At 47.3% G+C, this 16,813-nt stretch overlaps 1 protein-coding gene across 3 annotated transcripts in view; it reads left to right on the top strand.

Moving 5' to 3' along the window:
• Positions 1-4,388: 4,388 nt before the first annotated feature.
• Positions 4,389-16,813, top strand: part of ZEB2 (zinc finger E-box binding homeobox 2) — a 136,118-nt gene continuing 123,693 nt past the window's right edge. The window contains exons 1-2 of one of the 3 annotated variants that reach the window (XM_040228230.1): positions 4,389-4,868; positions 7,402-7,543. In XM_040228230.1, the coding sequence (XP_040084164.1) occupies positions 7,471-7,543 (73 nt within the window). In that variant the 5' untranslated portion in view covers positions 4,389-4,868; positions 7,402-7,470. Of the gene's footprint in view, positions 4,869-6,418; positions 6,509-6,836; positions 7,135-7,401; positions 7,544-16,813 lie in introns of those variants that run through there. The other 2 variants (XM_040228228.1, XM_040228229.1) reach the window with 2 other exon arrangements.

Genomic DNA, 16,813 nt, shown 5'->3' with positions numbered 1-16,813 from the left:
TTAAGAAACAAAACAAGGGATTGCAAAAGGGAGATAGATAGGATAATGTAGGAAATGGACTTGGGAAAGAATTTCAAGAAAACAAGGATAAAGGGCAGGGAGGGCTGAAAGGATGGCAAGAGGGAGGAAAGAAGGGAAGAAGGGACTCAGGGTTTTTCAATTCCCAGGCGAGGCTGCTGGCGTCCGCGCCCTTAACGCCACAGCCTTCCAAGTTGAGGCGAAAGCCACCTCCTCGGGCCTGCGTCGCATCCAACTTACTCCAAGTTTTCTGGTGACTCCTACAGGGCCCTTTCCGTCCCCCCTCCCACCCCTTAGTGAGATTGACAGTCGCGTGGAGGAGGCTTTTCCAGGCACAGCCTTTCTCATGGTAATCAGCCCCCAGCATCACCTCCCGGCCGCGGCCGCTCCCGCTCCGTGCGCAGCTAGCGGACCCCGGGGACCGGAAACAAGGCGGCGGGCGGGGAGCCGGCCAAGGAGCCAGGTCAGCTGACCTGGCCGCGGGGCGGGGGTCGCGGGGTTCCTGGGCGGGCGGGGGCCGAACCCCCCCCTCCCACGTGCTCCTCCGCCTGTACTGCGGGGGCCTTACCCTGAGATCAAATGAAGGGACCGAAGCTGGGGGTATGGGGGACAGAAAGCGCGGAGAACTGGGGGCGACCAGCAGACCTGTTTTGCATCAATAAATTAAGACGCTTATTTGAGTCCTGAAGTTTGCTGGTTCCTGTCAATGGAGACGCTGGCAAAAAAAGCACCGAAGCCGAGATTCAGCCTTAACTTCAAAAAATAAAAAAATAAAAATGAACCGCTCAGCTGGCCGCCCTGCTGGGGCCAGGTGACGTGCGAGATTCCAGAGCCCGCGGGCCTCGCAGCAGGGATGTTAGAGACGGTCTGAGATTCTCTGGTCCTGTTTTGATTTTGTTTGAAAGGGCTTCTCAGAGGGATGCTCCTGATTTTTTTTTTTTTTTTAATAGACTTTCCCCTCCTATCCTAGGCTCAACTCCGAATGGATTGGATTGCGAGTTCGCACGTGAGAAAACCGTTTGACTTGGCTTGGACCCCTGCCGCCCCCCACCCCCTCAACACACCCCCATTGCAGGGGTCCCCCTTATCACGCTTTCCTTGCAACTCTAAAAGAAGTTGCCCACCTCCTGTGTAAGGGCACGGTCGAAATAATTCCTCTGGATGAAAGATCAATTCCGTTTAAAAAAGAGAATAGGTTCCTTTTTTTTTTTTTTCCTCCACATGGTACAAAATAAACAGAATTTGCTTTAAAAAAAAAAAATCATTAGCTATGGCCAAATTCGAATTCCTGCTACAGCCTGTGTGTTCAGGGGCAGAAACATTGTATCTCTTCGGGCATCTGGGCCGACGAGGGGAGCTGGGGGGCAGGGGAGAAAAGGGGAGAGGCTGTGAGAGTTAAGGAAATTGACAGACTGAGAGGTGAATGGGGGGACAGGCACCAGGTCCTGGCTGGAGGGAATTGGAAAACAAAAGTGCATCTTCACACGCTGCCTGGGTGGAGGGAATTCTGAGGGAGGCAGTTTGTTTTACTCAAAGAAACCCTAAAGAATTATTCTTCTCTCGTCCATGTCCATTGCAATATTATTTCACATTTGCATGTATCTGTTGTTTTAATCCCCTTGGTCTGCGCTAATCTCGAAATAGATTATTAATGGGGAACAAAGCCCGGGGAAGGCGCGATTCATCTGCAGGACTTGCTTTGCTGTGTGAGGAGCCGAAAGCTAGCAGCTCCTAGTCCTCTCTCGACTTTTCCCTGCGTCCTGCGCTCCAGCATCCCGCTGATCCCACGATCACCATTGTCCCCGACCTGGCCTTCGGACTAAGGGAGTGTTCGGAACATATTTATATCCCGGCTTCCTCCGATCCCACCGCCTCTGCTGTTGTGGGAACTCTCTTGGTCAAATGGGGAGGGGAGTGTCGGGGGCGTGCCAGGCAGGGGAGGAGGGCAACCCACCCGCGCGCTCACCCCTCGTGGGGACGCTTCGCGTGCCACCGTCCAACTATCCACCTTGATGGGAATCTGAAAGATTGCTTTTTTTTACCCCAATTCAAATACTTGCACGTCGGAACTACCAGTGCTAAGTGTTGGGGCTGTCTCCTGCCACTCGAACAATTACTGAACCCAGAGTAATCAGATGATTAGCTGTTTTTAATGGAAATACTATTTTTTTTTAAGTCAGATCTTAAGTAACCTGACATTAATATACATAATAAAGACAAGTGATTTGTTAGCCGTTTGATTGGATCCTCTGACCTGAGGTTTACCACTGAGTGTATGTCTGGGCTGTAAGCTCCAATGGCTACCTGGGGTCCTCAGGTGGAGTCTTACCTGGACTTACTCCATGCCAGGAACACCTTTGTCCTGGAAATGGAAGAGGAAACGCTGAAAAGCAAACTTCTAGAGAAAGCTAGACTCGATTTTTTTTAAAATAAAAAAGTGGGGGAAAGTGGGAATTTAAAAAAAAAGGATATTAATAATAGAAGTAAATCTCAGAGGAGAAACTTGATAAGTCATATACTTATAGAGATAGGAATATTAAAGAAATGTAAAGCATAAAACAGAATGTGCCTGACCCACGGTGGAAATCTTTAATTTTCTTTTTTTATTATTAAATTTTAGGCTGGTCTCCAATGCTCCTCTATAAGTAAATTATATGAGTGGGGTGGGGGAGATGATTCTCATTGTAATAAATGCTTAAGGTAGCAAAGAGGTAAGTCTGTAATCAACTGTGAAAATTTACTTCCTCACATCCTAAAGTAAGTATTGGTTGTGGTCATGCTGGGTGGCTATTGCCCCCTCCCCAATAAACATACAAAATACAAAGCTGTGCACCTCTGGGAGTGTGGATGTGGCAAACCAAGTGGTGGCTTTTCCCTCCTCTTGAGTGCAATTTCCAGTGACTCTTGCATTCAAAGTCTTGCTTTAGGCACACATTCAAAGTACAGTTCAAAGCAGTTTATCTTAATGTGAGTAAAAGTCTAGTGTTGGATCAGGGTGTTATTTGTTTCAGATTTCATCAGACTGAAAACAGGGGGCTGTAACATATTAACAATATTAAAGCAGGAAAAAAATGGCATGGGGCTATCGTTCAGTCCTCTTGACACCTCCACCTTTACCTTTGCAAAGAAGTCCAAACACTGTGGGACTGAAAGTTTATTTGTGCTCTGAGGTCCTCAAGCACTTTCACTCTTAAAAAAAAAAAAAAAAAAAAAAAAAGCCTCACAGTTCTTTAAGAAATTGAGCCTGAACCACTGGAGGCTAAGAGATTTCTTCCTTTTCCGATAAATGCCTGTGCTCAGCATCCTCAAATTTGGCTGTCTTTATTTACTTCTATATTAGTTCCAATTATGTGCAGTGTAAACCAGCTTTTTGATTAACAAAACAGCAGAGCATTGGTTAAGAACACTTAAACTTCAAAAAAAATTCCCCTGGGAAGTAGGCTCTGAATTGGTTAATAATGTGCAGTACTTGCTAAATTGCTGACTTCCAGATGTGGAAAATATCTTTCTTGTTTAGGACCTATGTAACCTGATTGGATTACGACAGAAGCGTCACGTTGGAAGCTTTTGAGTGATTATTTAATTAACCATACAGTAGAAAGCTGTATTCTCCAGGAAATCCCTACCATATTTACATAACCAATCCCTTCAGAGCAAAGGTGGAGTCTTTTCTTTTTAATTTTACTTTAATTGCAATATCAAAAAATATATACTCCAAAACTTAGACCCCATGCCGTTTAATATCGTGCTCTTCCTTCCCTGCTAAATTCCTCTATGGCCTTTCTCCTTTTCCTGCTGCCTCCTTCCACACACTCCCTCACTTTGTAGTGAGGTCTCCTTGAGATGTAGAGAGATTCAGAGATCGGTCAACTCAGCGCTCTATGTTAATTTACTTAGAGACCCTTTTTAAAAATGCCAAACTACTTTTTAGTATTGGGATCCAATCCAGAAATTCATCACATACACCCCAACATACATGCCCTAAAATGCAGCTCACATACAGCAATTTTCCCCCCTCTGGCTCTGGCATCTTGAAAGAAAATAATAATAATAATAATACGAGAAAGCGCAAAAAATTTAGTTCCAGAAACCGTGCTGAGAAATCCACACAACTTAATGTGCATCTCAAATCTGGTTATTAGAGATATCTGTATAAGAAGAGGCGATGTGGATTGAGGAACCGGGATCTTTCCCTTTAACTTTCGCCCCTTAGAGTTCTCCAGTTCTGTGAATGGTGTGCACCGTTTTCCGCCCTGTACTCTGTAGGATTTAGTGATGAGGATAATGATGCCAAAGGCTTGACGGGGGTGGGGGGGGATGGGGGGGGCGGGAGGGGGGGCGTGGAGAGGAGAGGGAGGGAGGGAGGCGAGAGGGAGGGAGAGAGGAAGGGAGGGAGGTGGAATTTCATTTCTTCCACTAAAGCGTTTGCGGAGACTTCAAGGTATAATCTATCCCAGATCCTTTCCCAGAGAGAAACTTGGCGATCACGTTTTCACATGATGCTCACGCTCAGGGCGCTTCAATTATCCCTCCCCACAAAGATAGGTGGCGCGTGTTTCAGGGTCTCTCTCTCTCCTACAGAAAAGAAAAAGAAAAAAATGTCATTAGAAGAGGCGTAACACGTCAGTCCGTCCCCAGGTTTGTGTTTCCTGGAGTGGCCGAAAGAGATCAGTTCTAACCTGCTCCGCAGGAATAACGGTCCTGCCTCCAGACACTCTTGGCGAGGTTTTGTACAGTTTGCTCCGGGAGCTGTTTCTTCGCTTCCACCTTTTTCTCCCCCACACTTCGCGGCTTCTTCATGCTTTTTCTTCTCACCATTTCTGGCCAAAACTACAAACAAGACTTCGCAGGTAGGTTTTTTTTTTCCCCTCTTTTCTCTCTTTTTATTCCTTTTTGGCATGGTCACCCCCCCCCCCCACCTTCCTTTTATGATTTTCTCCTTTTAAGTGGGGATGTGAGTCTAAAGTGAGAAGGAGTGTCTGTGGGTAGGAATTTCAGGTGGGTTTAGCTCCTTTATGGCAGCTTTTCCCAAGAATGACTTCTTCGATTTTTCTCACACTCCCTGTGTCTCTCTCCTTCTTTTTCTCCCCTTTTTTTCCTCCCCCAAATAATTCGCCCCGTACCTGTCCATTCAGGTAACCAAAGGTGCCTTTTACTACCCAGCCTTGGGAAAGTTTTATTGAGATCTGTATGGTTGGAATAAAAACTCTTCGAGGGGAGAGATTTTGCTCTATTTTCACTCTAGTTCCAATTCATTGTATTCAGCAATTAAAACTTGGCAAATACCTGTTAATAATTACAAAACTTGATGGATACAAACCTACCAAATTCGGGATCGTCTTTCTCTTAGATATAGCAGTCCAACCTTTCCCACCGAAGAAGGCTGTTTTCTAAGTAGAAAGTTGCCTGTTTTTGTCTGCTTAGCGAGTTTCATTTCTTTATTTCATTCTTTGTGTGTGTATGTATGTGAAGTAACACCTCACTTCTGTGATGATAAATAAAGAAGTGAAAGTCCTCATGGAACTTGAGTCGTTTACCAAAGTGGAGGGGGGGGGGGCTCACTACAGCTGGGAAGAAAACTGCCGTCAGGATGTTAGGGTTTTAAATTAAGAATAACTTTTGAAATTGTATTTCCAATGGCAAAGTCACATAGAGACAGAAGATACATACACTCAAATATCCCATTCCATACTTTGGCACTGAAAAGTCGAGATAGCAGGAGTTACCAGGAACAGGGGTGATCCCGGTTAACATGAATATGTGTGTCTCCCACCTACTTACATATTTTACATGCTCCCCCTATAATGATGAAGGTAAGATTACTAACTCCAGAGTTAGAAATAACAGGCAAAGATAAAGTTTACAGCACAAATGCCCTGTCTGTCCCTCACACACACATGCTCATAAAACTAGCAGCTTACTTTATTAAACATGTATTTATATGCAATCGTGCGTAAGTCTCAGCAGGAATACAGACAGGCCAGCTGTTTCATCCCAGACACTGGTGTGTCCATTTCTGTATTTCAGGATTTTTCCCAACAATTTCAAATCCACAGGAGAGTCAAGACATGACAAAATGTGTCAAACTTAAAAGGCGGCCACTATGCCTAGGTTAAATTCAAGGTGCTTTCTAAATCATCTACTTCCCCTTCTCTCTGCTCCCCCCCCCCTTACCCCTCTCAGCAAATGTGTGGAAACTGATACTCACTTTCCAGGTTTTCCGCAAAGCTTCTAGCACAGGAGACAATAGGTGCGGGGCGTGGGGACCGAGTGTACTCGGCAGAGAAAGGGTTAATGGCCCTTGTGTTACAGTTTGCATCTGTTACATCTTTTATAACCCCCTGTTTAAACTAATCCTCGAGGCACAGCATCTTCCCAACCTCCATCGAGTTTCGGGATTCTCCTCCTCTCCTGCCTGCCTCCGAGGTTCCCCTTCTCCAAGTTTTGACAGTTTCAGCTGAAAAAATGCAGCGCCTCTCTCGATTTTTAGGTACAAAAGTTTCGAAGCCAGAAAGGATACGATCATTCAGTAGAGCTGAAAAGTATTGTCGTAGCGGTTGGACTTTCTCTTTCCTTTCTTGAGGGGAAAAAACAATTTTCTACTGCAACTATTTAAGGGAACCAGTGTGGGGGAGCATGTGTGTGTGAGGTGGGGGGAAATACTTAAGTAAATATTGTCAAAGTGGAGAAGGTGGCGGCGGGGTGGGGGGGCGGGGAGGGACAGTGTCCAAAGAGGCTTATAATTATATTTCTTATTGCGGCGTGAAACGGGAAATCCTAATTTGGGGGCGGGGGTGTGGGGGGGAGGAAGAGACAGTGTCTCGATAAACTGCGACAGGGGAGGGGATGGGGCGCGGGGCGAGTGGGCTTCCTATAATTACTGTTATCAATTTGCCCGCGTGTGCTTCATCGGGGGTTGTTTCGCGTTGTTTGTTTGCTTGTTTGTTTGCTTGCTCTGGGGAATGGGGTAGGGGGTGGTGAGACAAGATGAGAGCTAAAGAAAGCTTCGCCTCACCCCAAGTTGCCGAGCCGGGCTGAGGACTTTTCGGAGGAAAGGGTCCGCCTAGCCTTGAGTCAAGCAGCCTTACTGTACCGCCGTGTGCATTCCCTCATACGGTCAGGAGTTATGACTCATTTTGAAGATGTAATTCTTGTCTCTCTGATCCCCTCGCGGGTGCAACACACCAAACAGTAACAAACACAAAGCGCCTCGGGGCCAAGGCTGGGGGCGGGGGGCGGGGAGGGGGCCGCCGAAGTTTCGCTTTGGCGTTGGGGGGCGCGGATGGGTGCTCGCCCGGGCCCTGGCCCGGCTCCCCTGGGCGGCCCGCGCGCGTTTCAATGGGCGCGGGCGATGCCCACATTGTCGCTGTGTTTGGTTGCTAGATCGAGCCTGCGTGCTGCCGAAGCAGGGCGCCGAGTCCATGCGAACTGCCATCTGATCCGCTCTTATCAATGAAGCAGCCGATCATGGCGGATGGCCCCCGGTGCAAGAGACGCAAACAAGCCAATCCCAGGAGGAAAAACGGTAAGAAGCGGCCCGAACCAAACTTTTCCGGGCCACTCTGCGGCTCCAGACCCGGGGAGAAGGAGGGGGAGAGGGAAAAGGAACCGAGGCGGCGGCGGTGGCGGCGCCCAGGGCTCGCGGGCGAGCCTCCCTCCGCGGCCGGCGCCGGAGCCCGGCGCGCGCGGCGACCGGACAGTGGGGAGTTGGGGAAGTGCCGGGCAAAGTGAGCGTCGGGCGCCGGGGGGCTCCGAGCGCCGGGGTCCGGCCGGGGCCCAGCACCCCCACCTCTGCCGCCCCCTGCGCCCCCGCCTCCGCCCTGCCTCCGCCTCCGCCTCCCGCTCGGGGAGCGCCCGGCCCGCCGGCTCCCCGGCCGGGCTGCGGGAGCGTCCGGCGAGGGCAGGGCGGGGGGCCTGGGCGCCGGGTCGCGCGGGATTCCGGGGTGGGGGCGGGGGTGGCAGAGGGACTGCGAGGGCGGGAGAGGGGCCCCGGGGCTGTGCCTCCGCCAGGCTGAAAGTTTCTTGCTGGAGTCGCCCGGCCGCCTCTCCGCACGCCAAGTAACGGTCCGCGGGCGGCGGGGCCGGGCGGGCCAGGCGCGCCGGGGCCCCGGGGTGGGAGGGTCTCGGCCGGCCCCGCGCGGGGTCCGTGCGGGCGCGGGGGCGGGTGGTTCCTCTCCGGCGGGCTCTGGCCCCACGCCGGGGGCTGGCGGAGTCCCGGAGTGCGGGGAGACTTTTCTGGGCAGTTTCGACATGGTCAGGAGGAGTCCGTTATCCAGGCTGAGTCGAGAAGGAGGAAGGAGATGGGAGTGCAGGGGGGACACGCAGAACAGAGGTGGGGGATCAAAGGTGTGACAGCTCCGTAGGTCCATCTTAGAAAGAGTCAAGGAAGGCAGAGTGAGAGCGGGAGAGAGAGGAAGAGAGAACGCGCGCGAGAGACAGACCCCCTAGGTATTACCCCCAAACAAAATCGTGGGAATAAAAGAGAAAAGTGATTGGCAAGAGCGCAGAAGGCGCCTGGGGGAGGGGAGAGAGCTGGGGACCGGAGAGGGTGCCGGGGGGTAGCTGACGGAGGATTGTGAGTTGAAAAAGAAAAACCAACCCCCCAAAACAAACAAGCGAACTAGCGCCAGCTCAGACTGGGAAAGGAAACTTCTCGCTCCCCTCGGTCTCAGCCCGATCACCCGGCGCGGGGCCGCGTCGACGCTCCGGAGCTGGACGAGGGGACGCGGCGCCGGCCCCGGGCTCCGGTCTCCCGCGAACCCTGCCCGCGCCTCGCGGGGACCGCCGGGGCCCACTTGGAACAACTTTCCTCCAGAGAAGACAATTGTGCGCCCCCGCTCTGCCCCCGAGCTGCGCGGCGCGGGAGGGGGCGGCTGGGGGCGCAGTGAGGGGCGCTGGAAGCAGAAAACACAAAGACGAGGGAATTTTGATTAGAGACAAATGATGCTTCTCTCTGTCTCTGTCTCTCTAGGTTTCATGTGTGCGCGCGCGCGCGCGTGTGTGTGTGTGTGTGTGCGTGTGTGTGTCTTTTGCTTGTTGTGGTGGAGGTGTCGAGCCATATGGGGGAGTGATAGAGGAATTTTAGTCAGAAACTGTTCGTTATGTTATCCTGCCTTTTCCCTTTGTACTGCCTTTGATCTATTTGCTTGGCTTAGTATTACAAAAAAACAAGTACAATAATATATACCAAGCTGCTTCCCCAAGACCCAGTTCAGACTGCCTCTTTTTAAGTCTCTTTCTCCCTGTCTCTTCCTCTCTCTTAATTTAATTTTTTATTCACTCTAGTGTCTGGCAGTATTTAAGGTGGTCCTTACATTGGAGACCTCCCCTTCCCCATCTCTGGGTAATTTAGTAGACACTAAAATTACACCTAATGTCCCCCTCTCCTCTCTTGTGTTTCCTCTGTTCCTTTTATTAAATGTTGGTTATTGATTTTCTAAAATCAATGTCTGTTGTGGGGCTCTTCCCCCCCACCCTTACAAGTATCTAAAGCACATTGCTTGCTGATCAACTGGATAACAAAAGCTTTGTGTCAAGGAGGCCTTATATTTTTTTTCTTATGTTAAATAGTCATTTTTTTGAGAGAGAGAGAGAAAGAAGAATAAGATTTAAAACAAGGTTCCCAGAAGTGTTCTTTTGCAGGAGAGACTATTTAGCATGTTTGTTTCATCTTGTCTGCCTCCTCCAACCCTCTTCGGGATTTTGCCACCATTTGACCAGCCTGGTCCAGGCTGTGAGGTCAGACCAGAGCCCAGGTCTGGGAAAACAGAATGCTTCAAGCTTCCTAAGAGCCCTGGGGGCGGAGATTGGCAGTGGGGAAGGTCTGCTGGGGGCTTCACAGGTGGAACAGAGTACCCCGGGAGGTGCTCAGCTATGGACACTGCTTGGTGTTCAGTAACGGACCCCATTTCCCTCTGCCCAGCCACAAACTTGGGAGAAGCCCTAACACTCTGAAGTGGAAAGTTGAATTGCACATTTTAAAGGCATTTAGCCCAGACCCTGCACACTTAACAACAATAATTATTTCCCAATAATCTGTGGGAAAACATGCTGTAAATTCGTTACTTGTCAGTGTTTTGCTTTGGGTTTAATCTGAGCAATGTCCTGCTTTTGAGAAGCAGGTAGAAGAGTTTTTCCCCCTCTTTTTTCATTTCCTTTCTCATCAAGTACGTATCCAGTGCCTTTCCCTTTGGGAATTGCTAGGATTTATCTGAACTGAGTGGATTTTTCTTCTTTCCTGGATTCATGGGAAAGATGTCACTTTTGAGCTTGTGTCTTTGCTGATAACACTAAATATGATGATGCTTATCAAAATCATATAGAAATTCCTGGAAAGGAATAATGGCAATACTAATCATAGAAGTAGAAACTGCATGAGGAAAAAGAGAGAGAGAGATGGTCATCCAGGAAACTAGAATGGCACTTTATATAATTTTAATGAAGTCAACAGTGTGTATATAGACTAAGGCGACAAAGAGATAAAACGTGTAAAGCAGTATGTGTGTGTTTGAAAGGCTGGTCAAGAACATGGGTTAAAAGACGGTGCTGTATGCAATTATTAAAAAAGCAAAGGAGAAGGAGGCAGTTCGAGGAAAGCAAATGTACAAAGAGAGAAACAAGAGTCTAAAATCCAGCCTTCAAGATTCTCAAGCTAGCAAGATGCCTGGCAAAGACAGTGCCAGCGCCAAATTAATCCATAGTGGACAGTCTCCTTTCCCCCACATGGAAAGGATGAAATCTCTTCCCAGAAAATAAGATGTGCAGGAGGGAAGGGGGAGAGGGGTGAGGGAGAAGGAGGCAAAAAGCAAGTTGCCCGAAGACAAGAATGTGTGTCGGTTTCAAGAAAGTTCAGTCAGATGATCTTCAGTCGCCTGACTCACTTTGTAATACTTTCACTGAAGCTGGAGAGGAGGGGGAAAACCCAGCCCCCCTTTTCAGGCCCCTGATTATACCCCACTATCTCCACACAGCCTTCGAGGCAGAAATGAGCGCTTGGGAGCAGGAGGTGCCTGGCTGCTGCCTGCCACTGGCCCGGCCCGGTGGTAACTTGCAAAGTTTGTTGCTTTACCCCCGATTTGGGCATGAGCTCCTGGGGATGCTCCGGCTACCCTCCTGCCTCCTGCAGAGCCTAGGAAGATGGGCCTGCCTCCCCAGCCCACCACCTCCCAGCATCAGCCTCTGAAAAAATCACACAGACACAGGCACATTTTCATAAAAATCAAACCCGGAAACTGCTTGCTTCAGAAAAGGGAATGAAGTTGTCTTTTAAATGAAAACTGAATTATGAGTGGTGGGGAAAAGGAAACGGAAGAAAAAAAAGTTAAATTTAATTTTTCTCCAAAGTTTCAGCTAAAGCATTAGGCATTGTGTAGTGGAATGGGGGAAGATTTTTACAAACCCCTTTGGTCAGTGATTTTCAGTGGAGAAGAAAAGGGATAAAACTGGATGCTTTCAGGGCTTTAGATCCTAGAGGAGAAACAATCAGATGAGCAGAAATGATGATCCCTGTTTAAGATAAACCCTCACTCCCTTAACCACTTCCTGAAAGGGAGTGGAAGTGCTAGTGGTGATGCTGAGAGGCAGTGGAGGGCAGAGAAGTTGCTCCCGTTTCAGAGATACTCAAATGAAAAGGAAAAGCAACGCAAGAAGCCCCTTCTTCAGGATGTGGCTCCTGTCTCTCTCGTCTCTCTTTTCAGAGAGGTGAAGTTGGGATGGGATGAAGCTGTGAGCCAGAGCCCCTCAATACGCTCTGAGGCAGGAAAGTTTCCTTCGAATTGCAGTCGGTTCAGACTTGGTGCTCCTTGCAAGTGTGGAAACCTTGTGCAAGTACCTTTCTGGTAAAGTTGATGAGGTTCTGAGGAGGTGGTTTTGCTGACTCGCAAAGCGCTCAGAAGCAGTTTGTGTGGCAGGTACCAGCTCTGAGGGTGTGCCCCAGATATCCATCTCCATCCTTCTGTCTCTCAAGAGCTTCTGCAAGTTTTGTCACGCTGCACACACACATGGCTGGGGGTTATGTATCTAGACTGATCTATTTGTTTTATTTCCGTTTGAAAAAACTCAGTTAATTGGGGATAGAGACATGGCTTCCTTCATAACATAGCCACTAGCCTGCTGGTATCCATAGCGTGACTCTCCACCAGGGTAAGGGTGGGGTAAGGATTTGAAACTTTATGTTATTTCTCTGTTGCCACATGAAGATACATTCACATCTTTAAGCATTTACTTTGGAATATGACTAAAGCCAAGACTGACATTTCCCAGTAAACTGCTCTGTCATATGTTTCAGATGCTTCCTTTCTTGCTTGCTTAATTTACTCGAAGTAAAGAAAATTCCAAGAGGTTATCAAAGACCCTAATGCTGTATTAAGACTGTTGCCTGGGAAAAATGTGTGTGTCTACCCTGAAGGTAGGAAAGGAGGCTGTTGCTAGCTCTCTGAGCAGTGCTCCGTTTATTCTAAGATGTGGGAGAGTCTTTTCCTTACAACAGTGTTTGTCATCTGCATTCTTCCAAGGCTTTTAAGGTGCATTTTCTTCTGTGTGAAAGAGAACGCTTTGTCCTTTTCCTCTCCAGCACCGTGGCTTCCCAAGGTAGACACTATTTTGTGCCTGTCACAGAGAGAGGGAGTGCAGGTTTGCAATGCTCACAGACAATTGATTGTCTGCCCTAATGTGTTTCATTTACATGTTTATAACGTCAATGGTGCTGGGGTGTCCACTGTACCATTCATTCCCGCATTCCCACAAGGGGGCAATTGTCTGAATGGCCAAGTCAGACACCTTTTTGATTGCTCTTTGGTTGTCTTTTTAGAGCGAAGAGATAAAGGGGGAAAATCTGTGATGCAGAAACACTAGTTGAAAATATACAGAATTAAATGTCACCACAAAAGCAGATGTTAACATAAGCCCCAATATGCTTTTTAGCCAAGATGTGAAGGTTGAGAAAAAATAATTCAGAGCAGAGGAAAGGATGATTTAAAACCAATAAATACAGCCTTATTCCCCCTCCCTATTTCTTTTCTTTCTTTGGCAATCAGAAGATGAAATGTGATTTTCTTTTTCATTTTTAAGCCTTAAAACATCTAGGCACCTCCTCATTATTTGTATGTTTGCTATGATTTGTGAATTTTGTATATATTTACATAGCTCTGTTTATGCCAACAGCATCAGCTTACCATTTGGAAAAAAAATCTCTTGACTATTGACTATTTGGGCTGTCAGGAGTGTAAACTTTTAAAAAGTAAAGATCCAAGTATTTCTTCATCAAGTCTTTTTTAAAAGGCAAGCACTAATAATCAGTAGACTCTGTGGAAGTCTTTGCCTTAATAGCTACGTGCCAAATACTTCTATCTTGGGTGACAGTCGTGTCAGAGTGAGAGCTCTCAGGAAAACTGTAACTCCTAGTTACAAAGCAAATAAAGAATTTTGTTTTAAGGTGTTCTGTACTGTTTTTATACTCTGTGTGTGTGTGTGTGTGTCGTGTTTCCTCTGAGGGAAGTGAGAGGAAAAACCATCCACGCGTGTGTGTTTTGGCTTTTCTCTTCACGCAGTTCTCCCCTACATGTTAGGCATATATGTAGCACACATGAATACACCTGCTTAAAAAAAAAAAAAGATTTCACAGTTCAGATGGTGCAAGGCTGGTTCATTTAGGTAATACAGCTATTAGAAGTTGGTCTGATTTCGCGTGTGGTCCATAAGGAGAGAAAATACTAACTCCTGTGGCATCTGGTGAGAGGTAAACGGAGAGGGAGGGAGGACTTTTATAATTTTGAAGGAAATTAGGGAGGGAAAAAAAATCGTCAGTCTTTTCACAAAGATTTTTGCCTCTCCGGGAAGACACACACAGTAGCTGCACCGTTAGCTGAACCCCTGACACGGCGGTCTTTTGAATGCCTTAGGTATGATTTCACTTTCGCTCACATCAATGCTGACCTGAATGCCTTTCATATCTGATCCGCTGTGTCTCTCCCAGTAAACATCCCCTGAGGGGAGAACAAAGAAAGGAGCTCTTCTTCTTCTTAATCACAATTCAGCCCTTTCACCGCCGGCAGGCTCCATTTGCATTCTGCCACAGAAAGCCAAGATGAAAAGAAAGAGAGAGAGAGAGAGAGAGGGAGAGAGAGAGAGAGAGAGAGAAGAGGCAGAGGGTAGTAGCTGAGTAAAATAACTGAGGTGTTTGTGGCTGTTTGTTGGGCTTTCCCTAGTTACCAGCCTTATATAGTTGATGCTTAACCAGGCCCTGTCCCTCCTGACAGGCATATAGTGTTACAAGATGGCATGTCTGTACTATTCATGGCCACCCGCTCAACACTTGAGGTAAAAAGTGTCAGGGAAGGATCAAATTCTCCCCCAGAAGCCTGTTAGACTTGGGTCAGGTGTGTGGACATCCCACTCTGGAGTGCTGCCCAGGGTGGGGCTCTTATTGTTTACCTTCAGGCCAGGGAGGTGCAGGCCCTGGGTGGTGGGAGGGTGCTGGGGGGCAGGCTGGGGAGCTCGAGAAGGGAGAGGAGGAGTCTTCAGAGGCCCTGGTCTGCTTGCAGTGATGGGTGTCTGGCCCAGAGCACAAGAGAGAAGTTGCTTACACCCAGCCCGAACACACTGATACATCTTCAGGAAAACTGGAAAAGACTTTCCCATTTTTCCCCCTGACTTTTTATGATAATTCATATTTTCAAATGAAAGGGGAAAAAAGCCAAGAAAGAAACTCTCAAATGAGCCAAAAAGGAAAAAAAAAATTCTCTGAAAAGAATTTTAGGGGGAAAAGTTGTTCTATTTTAAAAAGCTTTGAGGGCTGTAAAGTGCCACGTTTTTCACACCTTCTTCATACTTTTTTTTCAGATTTTTTTAGTATGTTTAACATTTGTGAGATGACAGCCTTTTTGTATCTCAAACTGGATGCTTCAAGATTTGTAGGGAGGGGTTGGTGGTATTCACGTTCTCTTGAGAGAGAAAGTTTATGCCTAAAGGGCTTCTTCTTACTGGGAACTGTTTAAACCCTTGCAGGCGGACCTGTCAGGTTTTACTGTTATTTGCCTCCATTTTCAACATGCAAAAGTAACATGCAGTTAATGGTATTGGAATGAGACCACAACAAGAACAGAAACCTCTCGTGACAACTTTTCAGCTACATTATCTTGCTCCTAAACTGTCTTGTCTTTTTTTTTCCCCCTTTCTGAAACCACTTTTAAGATACCAACAGTTTTTCTTCAACAATTAGATTAAGCATATAATGTTGGTGCACATGCGTACACACACTCGCACACACACTCAACTTTGAAAGTGCAGTCGCTTCAAACAGCAGAGTGAATAATTGGAAACCTGGGGGAGGGGGTGTCTTCTGTGATAGTCATTGTGACAAATTTCACTTACAAGAGCAAAACTAGCAGAGATATTAGAAGTTGTCCAGGAGCATGTGACACAGATTCCTGATTTTTTTTTTTTCTTTTCCCAGAAGATTTACAGAATTTACAAAAAGAGATTATCCTTACACCTTCCACCCCTCCTATCCACCCCCATGACCCAAGCAATGAAGGATTTAGGCAGATTTACTTCAGTAAACACCTTTGGACAGTTGCGGGGGGAAGTGGGAGTCTGTTTGCAAAAGGAGGCTTTTGTTAAGTGAGGTACCAGGATAATGCTTTACCAGGCAGCTGTGATATTAACCTACCCAGCAATGCAGGAACACTCTTTAACTCTTTGAGTGCCTGGCCTTTTGCGCTCAGGATAAAATCCTGACTCTCCAAAGACACTCAGAATCCTGGCTCTAGCAGTTTATTATTCAGACCAGTCTTATAGACATGAAAACTGTTCAAGCTTTTAAAACAATGTGGTTTAATTAGATGAGGTGGACTTACATTGCTCATAAGCCCTCCAAATGGTGGTGTATAATTGGCAAGGGAAAAAAAGAGAGAGAAAGGAATCAAGGCAGCACATTAAAAATTCCAGGAAATATCTTTAGAAAAGCTATTTTCATTTCCAGCTTTTAAGATATTAGGCTATGGTAGCTAGAGGGAATGAAGCAGCTGGGGCCTCTCTCCGTACTATAGAAGACACCAGAAGTTTGTGATGAAGCAAAGAGATTTCAGCTGGAAACGCTGTCAGAGGCCAGTTCGGACAGTGACATTATCACCAGTCTCGCATCTTTTTGAGGGGGGAAGTGTTGCCTATCTCAAGGAGCTGAGGAGGTCATGTGAACCTCAAGAGTCAGGGGCCCAGGGAGGCTCTTGCCAACTTGAGACTTTTTAGACCAACCAGGGAGGCATTTCTAAGAGGAAGGAGTTAATGGTTATTTTTTGCTGGGCATAAGAATAACTTTTCAGGTGTTGCATTCGGGCTTAAATAAGACTGCCTTATTTAGTTTCGAAAAAGAGTGTAGGTGTCAACGTTCGAGCAGCCACGAATGTGTGAGAAAGTAAAGGGTATGAGACATGACAGAATTAAAGGTGTTTGCTATGTTGTTACACCGTGTGTCAGGCTGCAAGCTCCTTTGTCACAGCCTCCTGGTGATTTGACAGCGCAGATCTACTTCCCTTCTAGGTGAGACAGCATTTTTTCTCTGGAGTTATAAATATGGTACCCCCTTTGCGTTGCGCCCAGTCTCCCAGATCCGTGAATCCTATTTGAAAGCATCTTGCCCTGAGACACAATGAACAAATGCTGTATACAGGGGGCTGTGCGCTCGGGGGCCGGGCATCGCCAGCATCACAGTAGCTGGCATTGACTGTTGTTTGGCAGGAAGGTCCTCTGCCAAATCATTCAATAATTAAGTTTTATGTTATTTGTATGAACGACCAAG

Source organism: Oryx dammah, unplaced genomic scaffold (assembly GCF_014754425.2).
Source record: "Oryx dammah isolate SB20612 unplaced genomic scaffold, SCBI_Odam_1.1 HiC_scaffold_27, whole genome shotgun sequence".
NCBI lineage: Eukaryota > Metazoa > Chordata > Mammalia > Artiodactyla > Bovidae > Oryx > Oryx dammah.
This window is presented reverse-complemented; position numbering and strand designations above follow the sequence as displayed.